This window comes from Pipistrellus hanaki (assembly GCF_964339955.1).
Source record: "Pipistrellus hanaki genome assembly, chromosome: 6".
In the NCBI taxonomy this organism is placed as follows: domain Eukaryota; kingdom Metazoa; phylum Chordata; class Mammalia; order Chiroptera; family Vespertilionidae; genus Pipistrellus; species Pipistrellus hanaki.
Window position 1 is genome coordinate 8,331,227 of NC_140508.1, and position 13,438 is coordinate 8,344,664.

General features: G+C 57.6%; 2 protein-coding genes across 7 annotated transcripts in view; one reads left to right on the forward strand and one right to left on the reverse strand.

Moving 5' to 3' along the window:
* ZBP1 (Z-DNA binding protein 1) overlaps positions 1-13,438 on the forward strand; it is a 244,968-nt gene that overhangs the window by 34,478 nt on the left and 197,052 nt on the right. The window lies entirely within an intron of this gene.
* On the reverse strand, positions 1,854-7,432 carry PCK1 (phosphoenolpyruvate carboxykinase 1). Of its 6 annotated transcripts, XM_084887080.1 has the most exons (10): positions 7,308-7,432; positions 6,893-7,157; positions 6,242-6,423; positions 5,665-5,868; positions 5,360-5,547; positions 4,758-4,920; positions 4,153-4,377; positions 3,930-4,061; positions 3,472-3,567; positions 1,854-2,890 (listed from the first exon to the last, which is right to left on the reverse strand). In XM_084887080.1, exons 2-10 carry the CDS (start codon positions 7,114-7,116, stop codon positions 2,436-2,438), a joined length of 1,869 nt encoding a protein of 622 aa, XP_084743206.1. In that variant the 5' UTR covers positions 7,117-7,157; positions 7,308-7,432; the 3' UTR covers positions 1,854-2,435. The 6 variants fall into 6 exon arrangements, with proteins under 6 accessions (XP_084743206.1, XP_084743205.1, XP_084743202.1 ...); XM_084887079.1 differs by lacking the exon at positions 7,308-7,432 and having other exon boundaries at positions 6,893-7,292; XM_084887076.1 differs by having other exon boundaries at positions 1,854-3,567; positions 5,360-5,868; positions 7,308-7,409.

The following is a 13,438-nucleotide window of genomic DNA, read 5'->3' on the forward strand; positions in this document are numbered from 1 at the left end:
AGCTCCAGAGGAACATGTGTGTGGCACTCTGACCGGAGTTCAGGGTTAGGATGGGCCCGAGGAGCGAGAGGGAGAAGGGAGAGGCCCCACCACCCACCCACCCCCACCGGCCAGGCTCCTGATGCTCCAGTGAGCACAGGGCAGGCTTGTTGTCCTGGTCCAATATTTGCCTCGTACCCACTGTGCTCTGGCCTTTAACCCAGACCCCAGCGCGGCTCCGGGAACCGCGGGGTCAGGGGCAGCTCCTACGTGGCTGCCCATGGAAGACGTCAGCCCCTTGTTGGTTCGCGGTCACGTGGGGAGGGCTGACCAGGAATCAGGACGCCGGTTTCCATGCTCCCAGCCAAGGGCCACTCACCCTCCCAGGACCTCGCACGGCCTCCTGCACGCCGGCACCACAGGCCACACTGTCGTGTCCTGGCAGCTCACACACAGAGACCAGGGCTTGGAGCTAGACGGGGCAGACAAGGGAACACGGATCTGGGAAACTGAGTCAGGGGCCAGTCAGTGGCAAGTGTTGGGTCCTTTTGGTCCTTTGAAAACTCTTTTCTGTTGAAGGCACCTCCTCTAGGCTGTCCTCCAGGCTTTCATGGCCTGCTGGCAACGTGGTCACACAAAAGCCTGCCGGGTGAGTGGGTGATGCTGGGTGGGAGCTAAGGAAGCCCAAGGTGGCCAGCTTTGCCTGCAAAGGGACAAAACCTGCTGAGGGCCCGGGGCGTGTATTTCAACAAGGGTGCCCACACTCTGTCCTGGGAGCCCCTCTCGGAGTCCAAGGAGCTATGGCCCGGTCCCCTCTCTCCCCTGTCGCCAGGTGGACTGCCTGGGGTTTGTTTCCTTGGACATTCGGTTTCTGAGTGAGAGCACATGTGAAAACAGGCTTGCAGAGACAAGAAGAATCCGTTGGAAAGCCACTGGCTTGAATTGGTACCTTTTCATTCTATTCAGTGTGTGGCCCCTGCACCCCCGCAGTGGTCTTGGTATTAGAACTGGCACTGCCAGGAGAGCTGGGTCTGCTCTCAGCTCCTTTAGGGAAAGAAAACTCTGCTGGCTGTTTCCCAGCCCCAGGGGGCACTCCTGGCCTCAGCTTCCCATCTACAAATCGGGGCGATCTTGGCTGCACTGTCCGCTGGAGCCGCTGCCGGGAGCAAGGCGGATTGGGGATTGAGTAAGTGTGTGAAAGGAAAGCATGGTGTGATTAACCAGGCAGGAACAAAGCCGCCCGAACTGTGGGCCCAGGAAGGAAACAACCGGAGGAAGTCATGCTCCAGGCCACGCCCACAGCTGGTCAGGATTGCTCCCCAGCGCCCAGCAGACTGGGAGCAGAGGGCCCGGGGCATGAGGCCGACAGGGGGCAGCATTGTCCGCCCACTACTGAAGCCGTGCCCAGTGTGCCCAGGGCTCAGGCAATGCTTGCACCACAGAGACACCCTTGGCTGCTCCTGCCGAGGGACGCTGTCCTCTCTCCTCTCCTTCCCTGGACATGACATTGAGAAAAGCTCTGTTCAGAAGAGAGTTTATTTCACAAGCCTGTGAAACTGGCTCTGGTATCATTCTCGTGGGAGGCCAAGCCCCCAGACCCATGTTTTTGTCAAAAAGCACATTTTTAACTCTCCCGTTCCAGGTACATGAGACCCACCTCAAGCTTATGGAAGTGCTACAGAGCACTAACGAGTGGATTCAGACCCCGCCCAGTGGTTGATTCAGAAAACCCCCTCTTCCTTCTGGGTGACATTCTCTGCCTCCTCCATCCCCCAAATCACCCCCCTGATACCCCAAGTGCTTTGGAGGGGATTTGAGATCTGAGTCTTCTCTCCTCGGTGGTTCAAATTTTTAAAAAAACAAGCAGACAAATCCACCTTTCTATAAACGTTTATTTTGTAATTTTCCAAGACGTGTTCAGAGAAAAGGTGAAATTATGCAAAGGTAAGGAACAACTGTATATAAAAATAATTTAAACACACATATTAATAATAAAGCAACATTTCTGTCTAGCAACAACTAGTAGGTAATCTTGCCCAAGATTTTTTCCGAAGGTATTAAATACTTTTTAGATAACAGTACATAAACACACACGCACGAGCACACCACACACACTCACATATACACGTATATACAGCTCAAGTATTGTTTTCTGTGCATTCCTGCTAACTGATAGCTACAGTGACAATGACTAAAGGCCTGAGTGTCCTGAAGATTGAGCAAACGTGCACGGAATCGTGAATTTGGGAGGCGTGCTAGGATTCCCCTCCCCGATCTCGTTAGTGACTAGCCAGTACCTGCGGTCGTGTCTGAACAATTAACGTGTGTTGTTGGAAAGGCTCAGGGGTGTGGTCACTGCGGGCGGCGGGCGGCCGCGGGTTGGGAAGCCCCGCGCTCTGGCTCCCAGCACACCTCGCGGACCGGGAGGGGGTGCGAGGGTGCGGCCCCGGCTCTCCCTACATCTGGCTGACTCTCTGCTTCAGAGCCAGCACCTCCCTCCGGATCTCGCGGGGGAGGTCGGCGTTCACCTGCTCCTCCAGGTAGGCCTGAATGTCCTCCGCCTCCTTCTCCCAGAACTCCCGGGAGATGTCGAAGAGCTCCTTGATGTTGATGTCGCCCAGGCCGCTCAGGTTCAGGGCCTCCTCGGTGGGGACGTAGCCGATGGCCGTGAGCTTGGCGCCGCCGTCCCCGTTGATCCGGTGGAACATCCACTCCAGCACCCTGGAGTTCTCCCCGAACCCGGGCCAGAGGAACTTGCCGTCCTTGTCCTTCCGGAACCAGTTGACGTGGAAGATCTTGGGCAGCTTGGCCGCGGGGCGCTGGGCCATGCTGAGCCAGTGGGCCAGGTACTCGCCAAAGTTGTAGCCAAAGAAGGGCCGCATGGCAAAGGGGTCGTGCATGATGACTTTGCCTGTTGACACAGAAGGGCCCTGTCAGTCACTGAGGCCCCATAGGACAGTATTGACAGCTGACATCAGCATGCTCGGCTCCTCTCTCCACACGGAGAGAGACAGAGAGACATAGACACAGAGGCAGACAGAGACAGGAGAGACAGACAGTAACAGGAGAGACACAGAGACATACAGAAACACAGACAGGAGAGACAAGAAGAGAGACACAGAGGCAGACAGAGACAAGAGAGACAGAGATAGAGAGACAGAGAGACGGACAAAGACAGGAGAGACAGACAGAAACAGGAGAGACACAGGGACATAGAAACAAAGACAGAGAGAGAGAGAAAGAGAGCGAGAGGGGGGGGAGAGACAGAGTCATAGAGGAGCACAAATACATAAAGGAACATAGAGACACAGAGACACAGAGGAACACAGAGACAAAGGAACACAGAGACACAGAGGAGCACAGAGACACAGAGGAACACAGAGACACAGAGGAGCACAGAGACAGGAGAGAGAAACAGGAAGAGAGTCACAGAGCGGGGAAGAGAGCGCACCCTCCCTATCCCGGTGGCTGCAGATTTGGACTTGGGTTTACCTTTGTGCTCGGCGGCTGCTGTGGCCTCAGACCTCATGGCCGCCCCCACAAACACTCCATGCTGCCAGCTGAGAGCTTCATAGACCAGAGGGACACCTGTAGCGGAAAGAAAAGATGTGCCCTCAACCCTCTGACACCCAGACCCTTTGGCCGGCACTGTCGTCTCACAAATGGAAAGGAGGCAGAGCAGCACCTTCCTTATCCGCTAACGGTGCCCCAGAGCCCGAGGGCAGCATGGGCACAGTGCCACCACGGAGGCCCGCAGCCGAAGGAAGAGGATAAAGCTCCCTGAGGTCGTGGGCCCAGAAAGGCTCGTGGCCAGAGGGGCTTCTACCTCTGGGCTTGCCAGTCACCCCGGACGCGGGGAAAGGAAGCTGGCCTCGGGGGCACCCTCTGACACGGTGATAGGAAAGGAGCGATTGCACAGACCCGCCCAGCCGGGGTGCAGGGAGCCTCACCAGCAGGCCGGCGCCCTCCGAAGATGATGCCCTCGATGGGCACGCCCTCCGGAGCCTCCCAGGCAGGGTCGATGATGGGGCACTGGCTGGCGGGGGTGCAGAACCGCGAGTTCGGGTGGGCACACGGTTCCTCTACAGCAGGCAGAGAGGAGAGGCCCCTGAGTGTCCAGCCCAAACACGGAGCACCCGGGGCTGGGGGCCGCAGGGCCTTTGGGGGGCTCACCGTCCCCGGGAGTCCAGTCCTTGTTCTTCCACGAGATGACCTTGACCCCAGGGGCCAGCGGCTGGTCGATGCCCTCCCAGTAGACGCCGCCATCGCTGGTCTCGGCCACGTTGGTGAAGATGGTGTTCCTCTGGATGGTCTTGATGGCGTTGGGGTTGGTCTTCACAGAGGTTCCAGGAGCAACACCAAAAAATCCGTTCTCTGGGTTGATGGCCCTTAAGTTCCCTGGAGAGTGTGAACCCGAGACTTCAGAGTGAGCCCCATGCAAAGCGTCCCTGTGCTCTGAGACCTGGCCAAATTCCCGACTCTTTTTCCCCTCCGCCTTCGAACGTATTTCTCTTTTCTCACCCAAGCTGCTCCTCAGTTTTCCAATCAGTACTACTTTAACATATGAACCCTATAAACCAACAGCCTCATGGGGTCCCGTTTCAACCCAGGTTTGATAGTAAGTGAGAGACTTGCTTGCAGAGAATACATATTTCTTAGCCTTTGCCAGGTCTGAAATCACCAAATTAAAAACCTGGGCAGCATGAACTCAGGGGCCCTTGGCATGGTTTAAGGTAAAAGTCCCCTGTGAGCAGCAGGCGGGCCCGAGCGAGAGTCACCTTGTTGGTCGAACTTCATCCAGGCGATGTCGTCACCCACACACTCGACCTTCCAGCCGGGCAGGCTGGGGTTCATCATGGCCAGGTTGGTCTTCCCGCAGGCGCTGGGGAACGCGGCCGCGAAGTACTTCTTCTGGCCCTGGGGGCTGGTGATGCCCAGGATCTGCAGAGACAACGTCCTCCTGACACACGCCCTTCCTTCCTTCCTTCCTTCCTTCCTTCCTTCCTTCCTTCCTTCCTTCCTTCCTTCCTTCCTTCCTTCCTTCCTTCCTTCCATCCTTCCTTCCTTTGCCTTTGCTCCCTGGCCCGTACTTCAGCCTCGGGGTGTGCCTAGAAGCCCCCAAAGGGTGGGTCCCTGATTTCTATTTCTTCAGATTTTCAAAACAAACATTTTGCATAATGATGTCTACAGGCCTGGGTGTGTTTGATGTCCTTCAAAAGGAGCAGCCGCGAGTCATTGGTAACTACCGATGGCATTTCCGAGTCTGCCTGGCCTGGGTGTCCGGGCCTGGCCCGACGGGCCCTGGAAGGCCATCTGTATTGGCCAGCACCCGCCCTGCACCTGCCCCGACCCTGCTCGCTCAGAGCGCCCCGCGCCTTACCAGCATGTGCTCGGCCAGCCAACCCTCCTCCTTGGCCAGCCGGCTGGCCATCCTGAGCGCAAAGCACTTCTTCCCCAGCAGGGAGTTGCCGCCGTAGCCGCTCCCGAAGGAGATGATCTCCCTGCGGTCGGGCAGGTGGGCGATGAGCGTCTGCTCGGGGTTGCAGGCCCAGTTGTTGACTAGCGGCTCTGCGGAGGACATGGCGGTCAGCAGGGCCCACCACGGCCCCAGAGGACCCGCCCGGGGCTGAAGGCTGAGCTTCCTTTCAGACATTCTAGCTTTTGGTTTTGAAACAACGTGCTTACTTTTCAGAGGCAGGGGGCACCCCACGGAATGGAGGCACTTGACGAACTCCCCGTCCCCCAGAGCTTCCAGGACGCGCGTCCCCATTCTCGTCATGATGCGCATGCTGGCCACCACGTAGGGCGAGTCCGTCAGCTCGATGCCGACCTTGGCCAGAGGCGAGCCCAGGGGCCCCATGCTGAAGGGGATGACATACATGGTGCGACCTGCGGGGGGCGGGGGCGGAGCCGTGAGAACGGGCCTTCGACTCACAACCATCACTGCTTTCCTCCAGTCACGCCACTCCCTGCCCGCCCCCGGCCCCCCAGGACCCGGGAGCCCACTGGACAGCGGAGAGAATCCCAAAACAAAGGCATTTTTATAAATGTGCAATTTGGGTTCCCCCTTGCATGGAAAACGTTTTCCTTTCCGTTTGTAAATCTAAAACTAAGATGTACACTTCAATACGCTGCCCATTTCAGGTATGGCATTTAGGGACCTCTGAGGCCCCCGGAGTTCCCATCGCGGTAAGGTGACCGTTCAGACAGACATAATACAAGGCTTCGGATACTCTGCCCGTCAACTAAACACGCAATGTACCTTTCATGCACCCCGGAAACCGGGCGTTGAACGCTTTCTCAAAGTCCTCCTCCGACATCCAGCGGCCCAGCTGGCTGAGGCCGCTCTTGGGGATGGGCACTGTGTCTCTCTGCTCTCGGGTGATGATGACCGTCTTACTTTCGATTCTGGCCACGTCCCTGGGGTCAGTGAGAGCCAACCAGCTGCAAAAATCAAAACACACAGGTGAGGGCGGAGGGGAAGTGCAGCTGTTCTAATGCGTCTGTGTGCGGGGTCCTCTCAGCCAAGCGTCACGTGGGAATGGACCCGTTGGCCCATCCTCGTGTCCTCCCTGCACCTAGCAGGTCCACGCACTGGCGATGTTCTGCAGATGTGACCGCCACACCCGCTGGCAGAGTCAAGGAGCCATTTACTAGACTGTGAGCTAGTCTGGGAGGACAGGGACCGTCCGACTTCCACTTTTACCCGGTGTCTAATTTGCGAAGAGCATTTGTTTGCATAAACTATCTCCTTGAAGACTTGGGCACTATGAGTGTCATTACGGTAAAGTCTCTATGGTTCTATTACATCATCTTTCAAAAGCCTGCAAACCCCCCACCACTCGATCTTCATCCACCTCTCCCCACCACCACCACCTTGGGGGGGGGGGGGCTGGGGCTGGGGCTCACTCACCAGTTGTCGTACTTCTTCAGCCTCTTGATGGTGCCTTGCTCCTCCATTTCGTGCAGCAGCTGCATGTTCTCCTCCTCGGAGCCATCGCAGATGTGGATGCACTCGGGCTGGCACAGGCTGGCGTTGGTCTCCACGAACTCACGCACCGCCTGGGGCAGGCTGTCCAGGCTGCCCTGGATGACCTTGGCCGAGAAGTTGAGGCCGTTGGGGAGCTGAGGAGGCATGGCTGTGGAGTCGCGCTGAGGGCCTCGGACACTCGGGTTCCCTGAAACAGCAAGCATGGGCTTCCTGAACGTGAGCGAGAACCGACGCCCTCCAGCCCCGGGTCCTGGCTGTCCGGCGCGCCGCAGACAGGCGTGGCTGTAGGATCAGGAAGCGAGTCCGCCTTGCCTCGGTGGTTTTTAGCCCGGCCTACCTTCCTTCTCTCTGGCGATCTCCACCAGAGATCCAAGGCTTGCTTTCGGGCTCTTTCTGCTGGTGAGCCTGCTTTCCCGGGGGGAAGGCGGTGTTTGGTGTCCGGTGGCAGCACCACCGGCTTTAAATGCCACTGAGAAACAAGGCCCTGCCCCTCGGCCCCACCCGGAGGCTCGTCTCTGACGTCAGGGGCAGGCCTTTGGCTCGGGGCCACGGTCAGCTTCGCTTTGGACCGGCTCCCCACGACCCGCCCCGGGGAGATAATCATTGAACAGCCGGCCGCGGGGTGCCAGGAGGCCTCCGACCCCTCGCCAGCCCTTACACAACGTCTGATTGACTAAACTTTGGCCCAGTTCGCTGCTGATGCAAAACACATGGCCCTCCCGTTGACAGGCGGGCAGGGCGGGCGCAGGCTGGCGGGAGCACCGCCTGGACGTCGAGTGTGTCCAGGGTACAAGCTGGCAGCACACTGTGTGTACTGGGGCTGCCGGTTGGCAGAACATCACGGTGGTAGGTGTCAGCCACCGTCAAAGCCCCGGGAAGGCCATGCCCAATGCCAGCAAATGGGTGACTGGTTGGCAAAGGTCTGATCTAACTGGGGGCTAATGGCCCAGCGGAGTGTTCACTGTACCCCCGATATAAGGGTAGGGATTGCTGCCCATTTTGCTCGCTTTTGTGGGTACAGTTCCTGACGCACGTGAGCACTGTCCCCAGGGCCTCACATCACCACCAGCCACTGAGGCGGAGCCCATGAGGAAACTGAGGCACAGGGAGGCAGAGCACCACTCCCAGCTCCCCGGCTGGTGGGCAGCAGAGGGAGAGCTAGAGGATGGGGGGATGGGCTCTGGTGCCCTTGCCTCTTCTGGAACCTTCCATGTATCCTCCAAACAGCTCTGGGCTGGAAGCAGTTACTCCTGGAATCAGCTCTCCCTTTTCCTTGCCCTGGCAAGTCCGGGCATCTAGGGAGGGGAGGGAGGGAGGGTGGGCTTGGCGGTTTTGCTAGATTACCCTTGAGCAATGAGACCTTTATAACAGCTCTTCAGAAAAATGTGCTTTGCAAGCCGTCGGAGCTTCAGTCCAATGTAATGGACCATGGCGCGGTAGCTGGTGTTTCAAGAGCACTGGGTGAGAAGTCAGGAGAGGGGGCCAGGCCCCGACTCCCCACAGCCAACCCCAAGGCCCAGGGGAGCCCCCTCCCTCCAGTGAGGTCGGGCAGGGACACCTGCCTCCCCGGGGGGCGTGTGCTGAGACAGTCCCGTGACGTGACTGTGGGAGCTGTGGCAGGTAGAAGGCCCGGAATGTTGAGTGGCCTGTCCACAGGGTCCCTCCTCACTGCAGCTGGGTGCACACGCTCCTTCCCACCACCAAACCGTCCACCGCTGCTGTTCCACTCACCCAGGTTTTCATTTAACCAATGGAATCTTTCAGTATAAATGCAATGTGAGCTGTTCAGTTTAGTTTTATATTATTTCCCGTTTCGGTTGCTAGAATTCATTATCCATGGCATTGCCAGCCACGTACAAGTCTGTGTCCTATCTAAATGGGACCATGATGTGATAGTGCTCCCGGCCGAGGGACTGTCCACACGTGACATCCGTGGAATCCCCCACCCAATGCAGGACCACACACATAACACACGCGTCCGCAGCTCATCCCACCAAATGGGAGAGGATGCCTGTGTGGCTGATAAAGCTGCAATAGGTTTGATTCCCTCCAGGAGCACATAGACTGAAAACAAACCTGTGAAATTATTTGCCATTTTAAGCCCCACTCATAAATTCCAGGTGTTTATGGCTGAGTCCTCCTCCAGGGAAACCAGCAAGTTCAATTGCAACGTAGGAGCGGTGAGTCACCCTGCCCTGCCTCTAATCTTTCCATTGCCGTGCCCAGTGGAGCAAAGGCGGCCTGGGACCACAGGCGGGGGTGTGGGGCCTAAAAGGTGGGAGCAGGTGAGCCGGGTGGGGAACAATGAGAGCAGGGGTCTCACCCAGGACTCTCAGCAAGTGTGATTGTGACGTCCATGGGCGTTGCTTAGTGACCTGGTGGCCAGTAAAAAAGCAGAGATTCACAGATGGTCCAAAGACCATGGACACCAGTGCTTGGAGCCCCTGTAGAGCCACGATGGGTGGTTTCCATCCTGTGCTTGAGGGAATGGGGGAGTCTGCAGGGGGTGTCCACGGAGGCCCCTTATAGAGGAGGGGAGAGGGCCCAGCGAGATGAGCTCACAGACTCGCCCACCTGTGGTATGCACTAGGCTTCCACGTTGGATCTTTGCTTGAAATAGGAATCTCGCCGCCGGAAAACACTGGACATCTGCATTCTCTCCCAGGGGAGGGGGCAGCTGGGACCCGGGAGTGAGTGCAACTGGACCATCTCCCACGCCAAGGCTCTGGCCTTCCCACTTCACTCCCCTCACCGATGGGGGTGACGGGGTGGGCTCATCCCACCGGGGAGGGGGGCGACCACAAAAGCGCCCTCTGCTCAGGAACCTGAATTCCCCAGAAAGCAAGGCCCTTTTCCGGGAAAGACAGAGGGGACCGTGGTTTCCCTGAGGTAACAAGGAACGAGCAATGTCAACCCCACGTCTTGTCCCGGAACCAGAAACTGTGCCCGTCTCCGAGGCCGGCCCCGCGTGGAGATGTCCAGCGTGCGGAGCTGTCCGCGAGCAGCCCAGGAGTCACTGCCCCCAGCAACCCCATCACCCCCCCACTGTGTTTGTTAGAAACAAATATTTAGATGTTCCACATTTATGGGGTAATCTTCGCGTCTCTGCGGTCTGGAGGGTGTTTTTAAGAGCTGAATGAGCCAATTTCCTCGTTGGGAGCCACGGAATTATATAATTGAAAGGGCCCTGAGAAGATCATGTTAATCCATTTTAACAGGTAGGGGGTCTCCTTGGGGGAGATAAAATGTTCTGAAACTAGATGGAGGTGGTGGCGGCGGCATAATTGTGAATGTACTAACTGCTGCTGAATTGTGCACTGTAAAATGGTTCCCTTTATGTTATGTGCATTTCATCGCAATTAAAAAAGAAAAAAGGTTATGTCGTCCAGAGTCTGTTCCTTTGAAGACGAGGGAACAATGGCCCAGGGTGGGGGAGCTCTCCAGGAGGCAGGCTGGTCCCTGGCACCCCCCAAGCACCCCCCCCACACACACACACACCACACACCCGCCCTCGACCTCATCCTTCCCACTGCTCCCAACGGCCTCCTGAAGTCTTAAGACACTCATCCTCGGAAGGCATTAGGGAAGCTCCCCAGGGAGGGTCATGATTGTGTTTACATATTCTTTCCACAATGAGGAAATAAAATGAGCCCAGAGGCACTCCACTTGGCATGGTGTGTGCTGATACAGCGCGATTCCTGCGGCAGCGATGAGCACAGAAATTACGTTAATGGATGCGGACCGCCAGGTGTGAGACCCTCTTCCCAGGCTGGTTCTCCCCGTTACAATCATTAGTGACCCGTGGAAATGGGGAATCCATAAAATCATCTTTATTGTCTTCGGTATTTCTCCATCAGGCTTATGCAGAGGCATGAGGAGCTGTGACCATGCAGAGAGGACTCAGGGTGGGAGCTGAACGAGGCCCTCACACCCATCCCGCGAGTGGCTGTGCCTTCAGAGGGTCCGCCGCCGGGGGAGCTGACACGGTCAGCGGAGGGAGAGCCACCCACAGTCAGCACAGGCCGCCGGCTGGCCGCTCCGGTCCCTGCGGGCCTTGCTCCTCTGTGGCCTTGAGGTGACGCCGCTCCTGTTGCCTGAGCCGTTCTGAGCGAGGCAGCCCGTTGTCTGCAGCCCAAAGCATCTGAGGTTACATTCCACACCCAGAACCCGGGCTCAGGGGCCCTGGTGGCGCCAGTCCAGCTCCCCAGCATCTGTGCGTCCCCCTCGCCTGTGCGGAGCGGGTGGGTGAGACGCCCCGCCGCCCGCCGCCGAGGCCCTTCCCTCCCTGGAGTCCCGTCGGGTTTGGTTTTCGTCTTGTGTCCCTCTTGCCCGCTCTGGAAGACCGGCAACAGCGTTTGCTGAGCCTCTCTTCTCGTTGGGGCTGCAAGGCCGTGGTTCTCATGTGACTGCATGTTGAAGGGGAGGTGACTTAGGTGCACAACTGCCCTGGGGGACAGGGATGGACAGCACGCCAGGATAAGACAATACAAAACTGAAAACGAAAACCGGTTTGGCTCAGTGGATAGAGCATCGGCCTGTGGACTGAAAGGTCCCAGGTTCGAGTCCAGACAAGGGCATGTACCTTGGTTGCAGGCACATCCCCAGTAGGGGTTGTGCAGGAGGCAGCTGGTCAATGTTTCTCTCTCAGCAATGTTTCCGACTCTCTATCCCTCTCCCTTCCTCTCTGTAAAAAATCAATAAAATATATTTTTTAATAAATAAATAAATAAATAAATACTCTGATTTGCCCTAATTTTGTACAACCCTACCTCAGTTTCTCTTTTTTAGGTTGATTCAGACAGAGCGCACCCAGATTTTAGCCCAAATCACCAGTATTCCACCGTCCCCATTATTCGCTGTGACGTTCAGTGCTGAGGGCACTGGCTGTGGGTCGGGCTCCACGCAGCTCTGGAGTGCTGTGCCCTCTGCATTCTCACACGTTCTCCGGAATGGCCAATGGCAGAGCGGGCAGAGGGGCAGGGGGTCCTGCCCGGCCCTGCGTGCCCGGAGGGGTCCCTCTGGGCTTCGTTTCCTCATCTCTAAACTGAGACAGCCCTTCCCACTCACAGGGCCCCTGCTTCCCGGTGCTCAGGCCCAAGCAAGTCCATTTCCGGAGCGAGTGTGCAGCAAACAGAGTGAGGAGAAATGTGCCCCTGGATTCCGTTCCAAAAGCACACACGGAGCAAAGCCCGCATGCACCGGCCCCGCAAAGCAGCGGGGAAATGGATTCACTTTGTGGCGCAGTTAATCCTCTTGGAAGCCACAGTCATGGCCCCAATGCCACCCTCCCTGGTAGCTGCAATTCCTCCCTCCCGCTGAGGTTAGGGCTCAGAGCAAACATGTCTTTGGGACATTTCCCAAATTCTAACTCTAACTCACTCTCAGCTCCTCTACCAACAGGGGAGACTCACACCCCCGAGACTTGAAGACAGACTCATCCCTGGGGGGGCGTGGGGGGTGCAGCCAGCACACCTCCTCGGGGCCGGGGCTCCTAACTTGGCTGTAGGGCCCTGAAATACTTCCTTGTGGGAGTGTGGTGGGACCTGAGCCCCTGGGGACCCATGTTCTCACTCTGGTAGCGAAGCCACGCCCGTCTCCACGCCCTTCTCCACGCGCCCAGGAGACCCCGCGTGTGAGCGAGGGCCAGCCTGGCGGAAAGGAGTCAGCTGAGCCTTCGCCAAGCCAACCCGCATGGCTTCGAAGAGGCGATCACTGGGGGAAGAAACATTCATTTTGGGACTTGGGGTATTTAAGGAAAAGTACAATTGTTGAGGGGTGAGCAGCGGACTGCAGGTCCAGAGAAGCACAGCCCGTCAGGAGGGAGGGGCGGGCACGTCACGCAGCGGGCATCTCTGCAGGAGGACGGAAAGCAGGGCTGGGGACCACTGCACCCTCGGGGCTATGGGCTCTGTGATGGTTTTGTTTTCAACCAGACTGAGCTCTGTCCTGTGGTTATTCAGCCAAAAGCCGGCGGAGGTCATGTACGTAAGTCTCCTTCCTGCTTGCAGTAAGGAAACCGCCCCTTCCCCATCCCCTGTGCCGGCCAGCGCTCACGCAGCCAGGACTGACAGGGTCCGGGGCTCGGGCGGCTGGCTCAGGGCGGCCTCAGCTCCCAACCCCACGGGCTCTCTCCCCGAGCAGCAGGGTCAGCTGCTCCAGGGTTGAAAAGTGGTGGGAGGTCTGGGTTTTCAGACACAAACTTCTACCTCACACAGCATTTGGTCCTATTTGGCCAACAAGGTCATCAGAAACAGGGACGGCTCAACATTTCCACCCGCAGGTGGGGCCCTGGCGTCCCGGGGTGGCCGTGGACTCTGGAAGCATGAACATGGAGGCAGACACTTCAGTCTCTGCCTTGACCATGGCCTTCATCAAGTCACACCCTCTGTAGTTTCCTGTCTGCTCACTGAACATCATTCCCGCACCTGCTTTGCAGGGCAGTATGAGAGGATTGGACTTGGTACCCCA

Excerpts from the sequence above, each read along its gene's own strand:
- PCK1 (XM_084887075.1), bottom strand. The coding sequence starts at position 7,173 with ATGCTTGCTGTTTCAGGGAACCCGAGTGTCCGAGGCCCTCAGCGCGAC. Across the intron at positions 6,424-6,892 it reads CTGAAGAAGTACGACAACTG|CTGGTTGGCTCTCACTGACC; the intron begins GTGAGTGAGCCC and ends TGATTTTTGCAG. Across the intron at positions 3,568-3,929 it reads CGGAGGGCGCCGGCCTGCTG|GTGTCCCTCTGGTCTATGAA; the intron begins GTGAGGCTCCCT and ends TTTCCGCTACAG.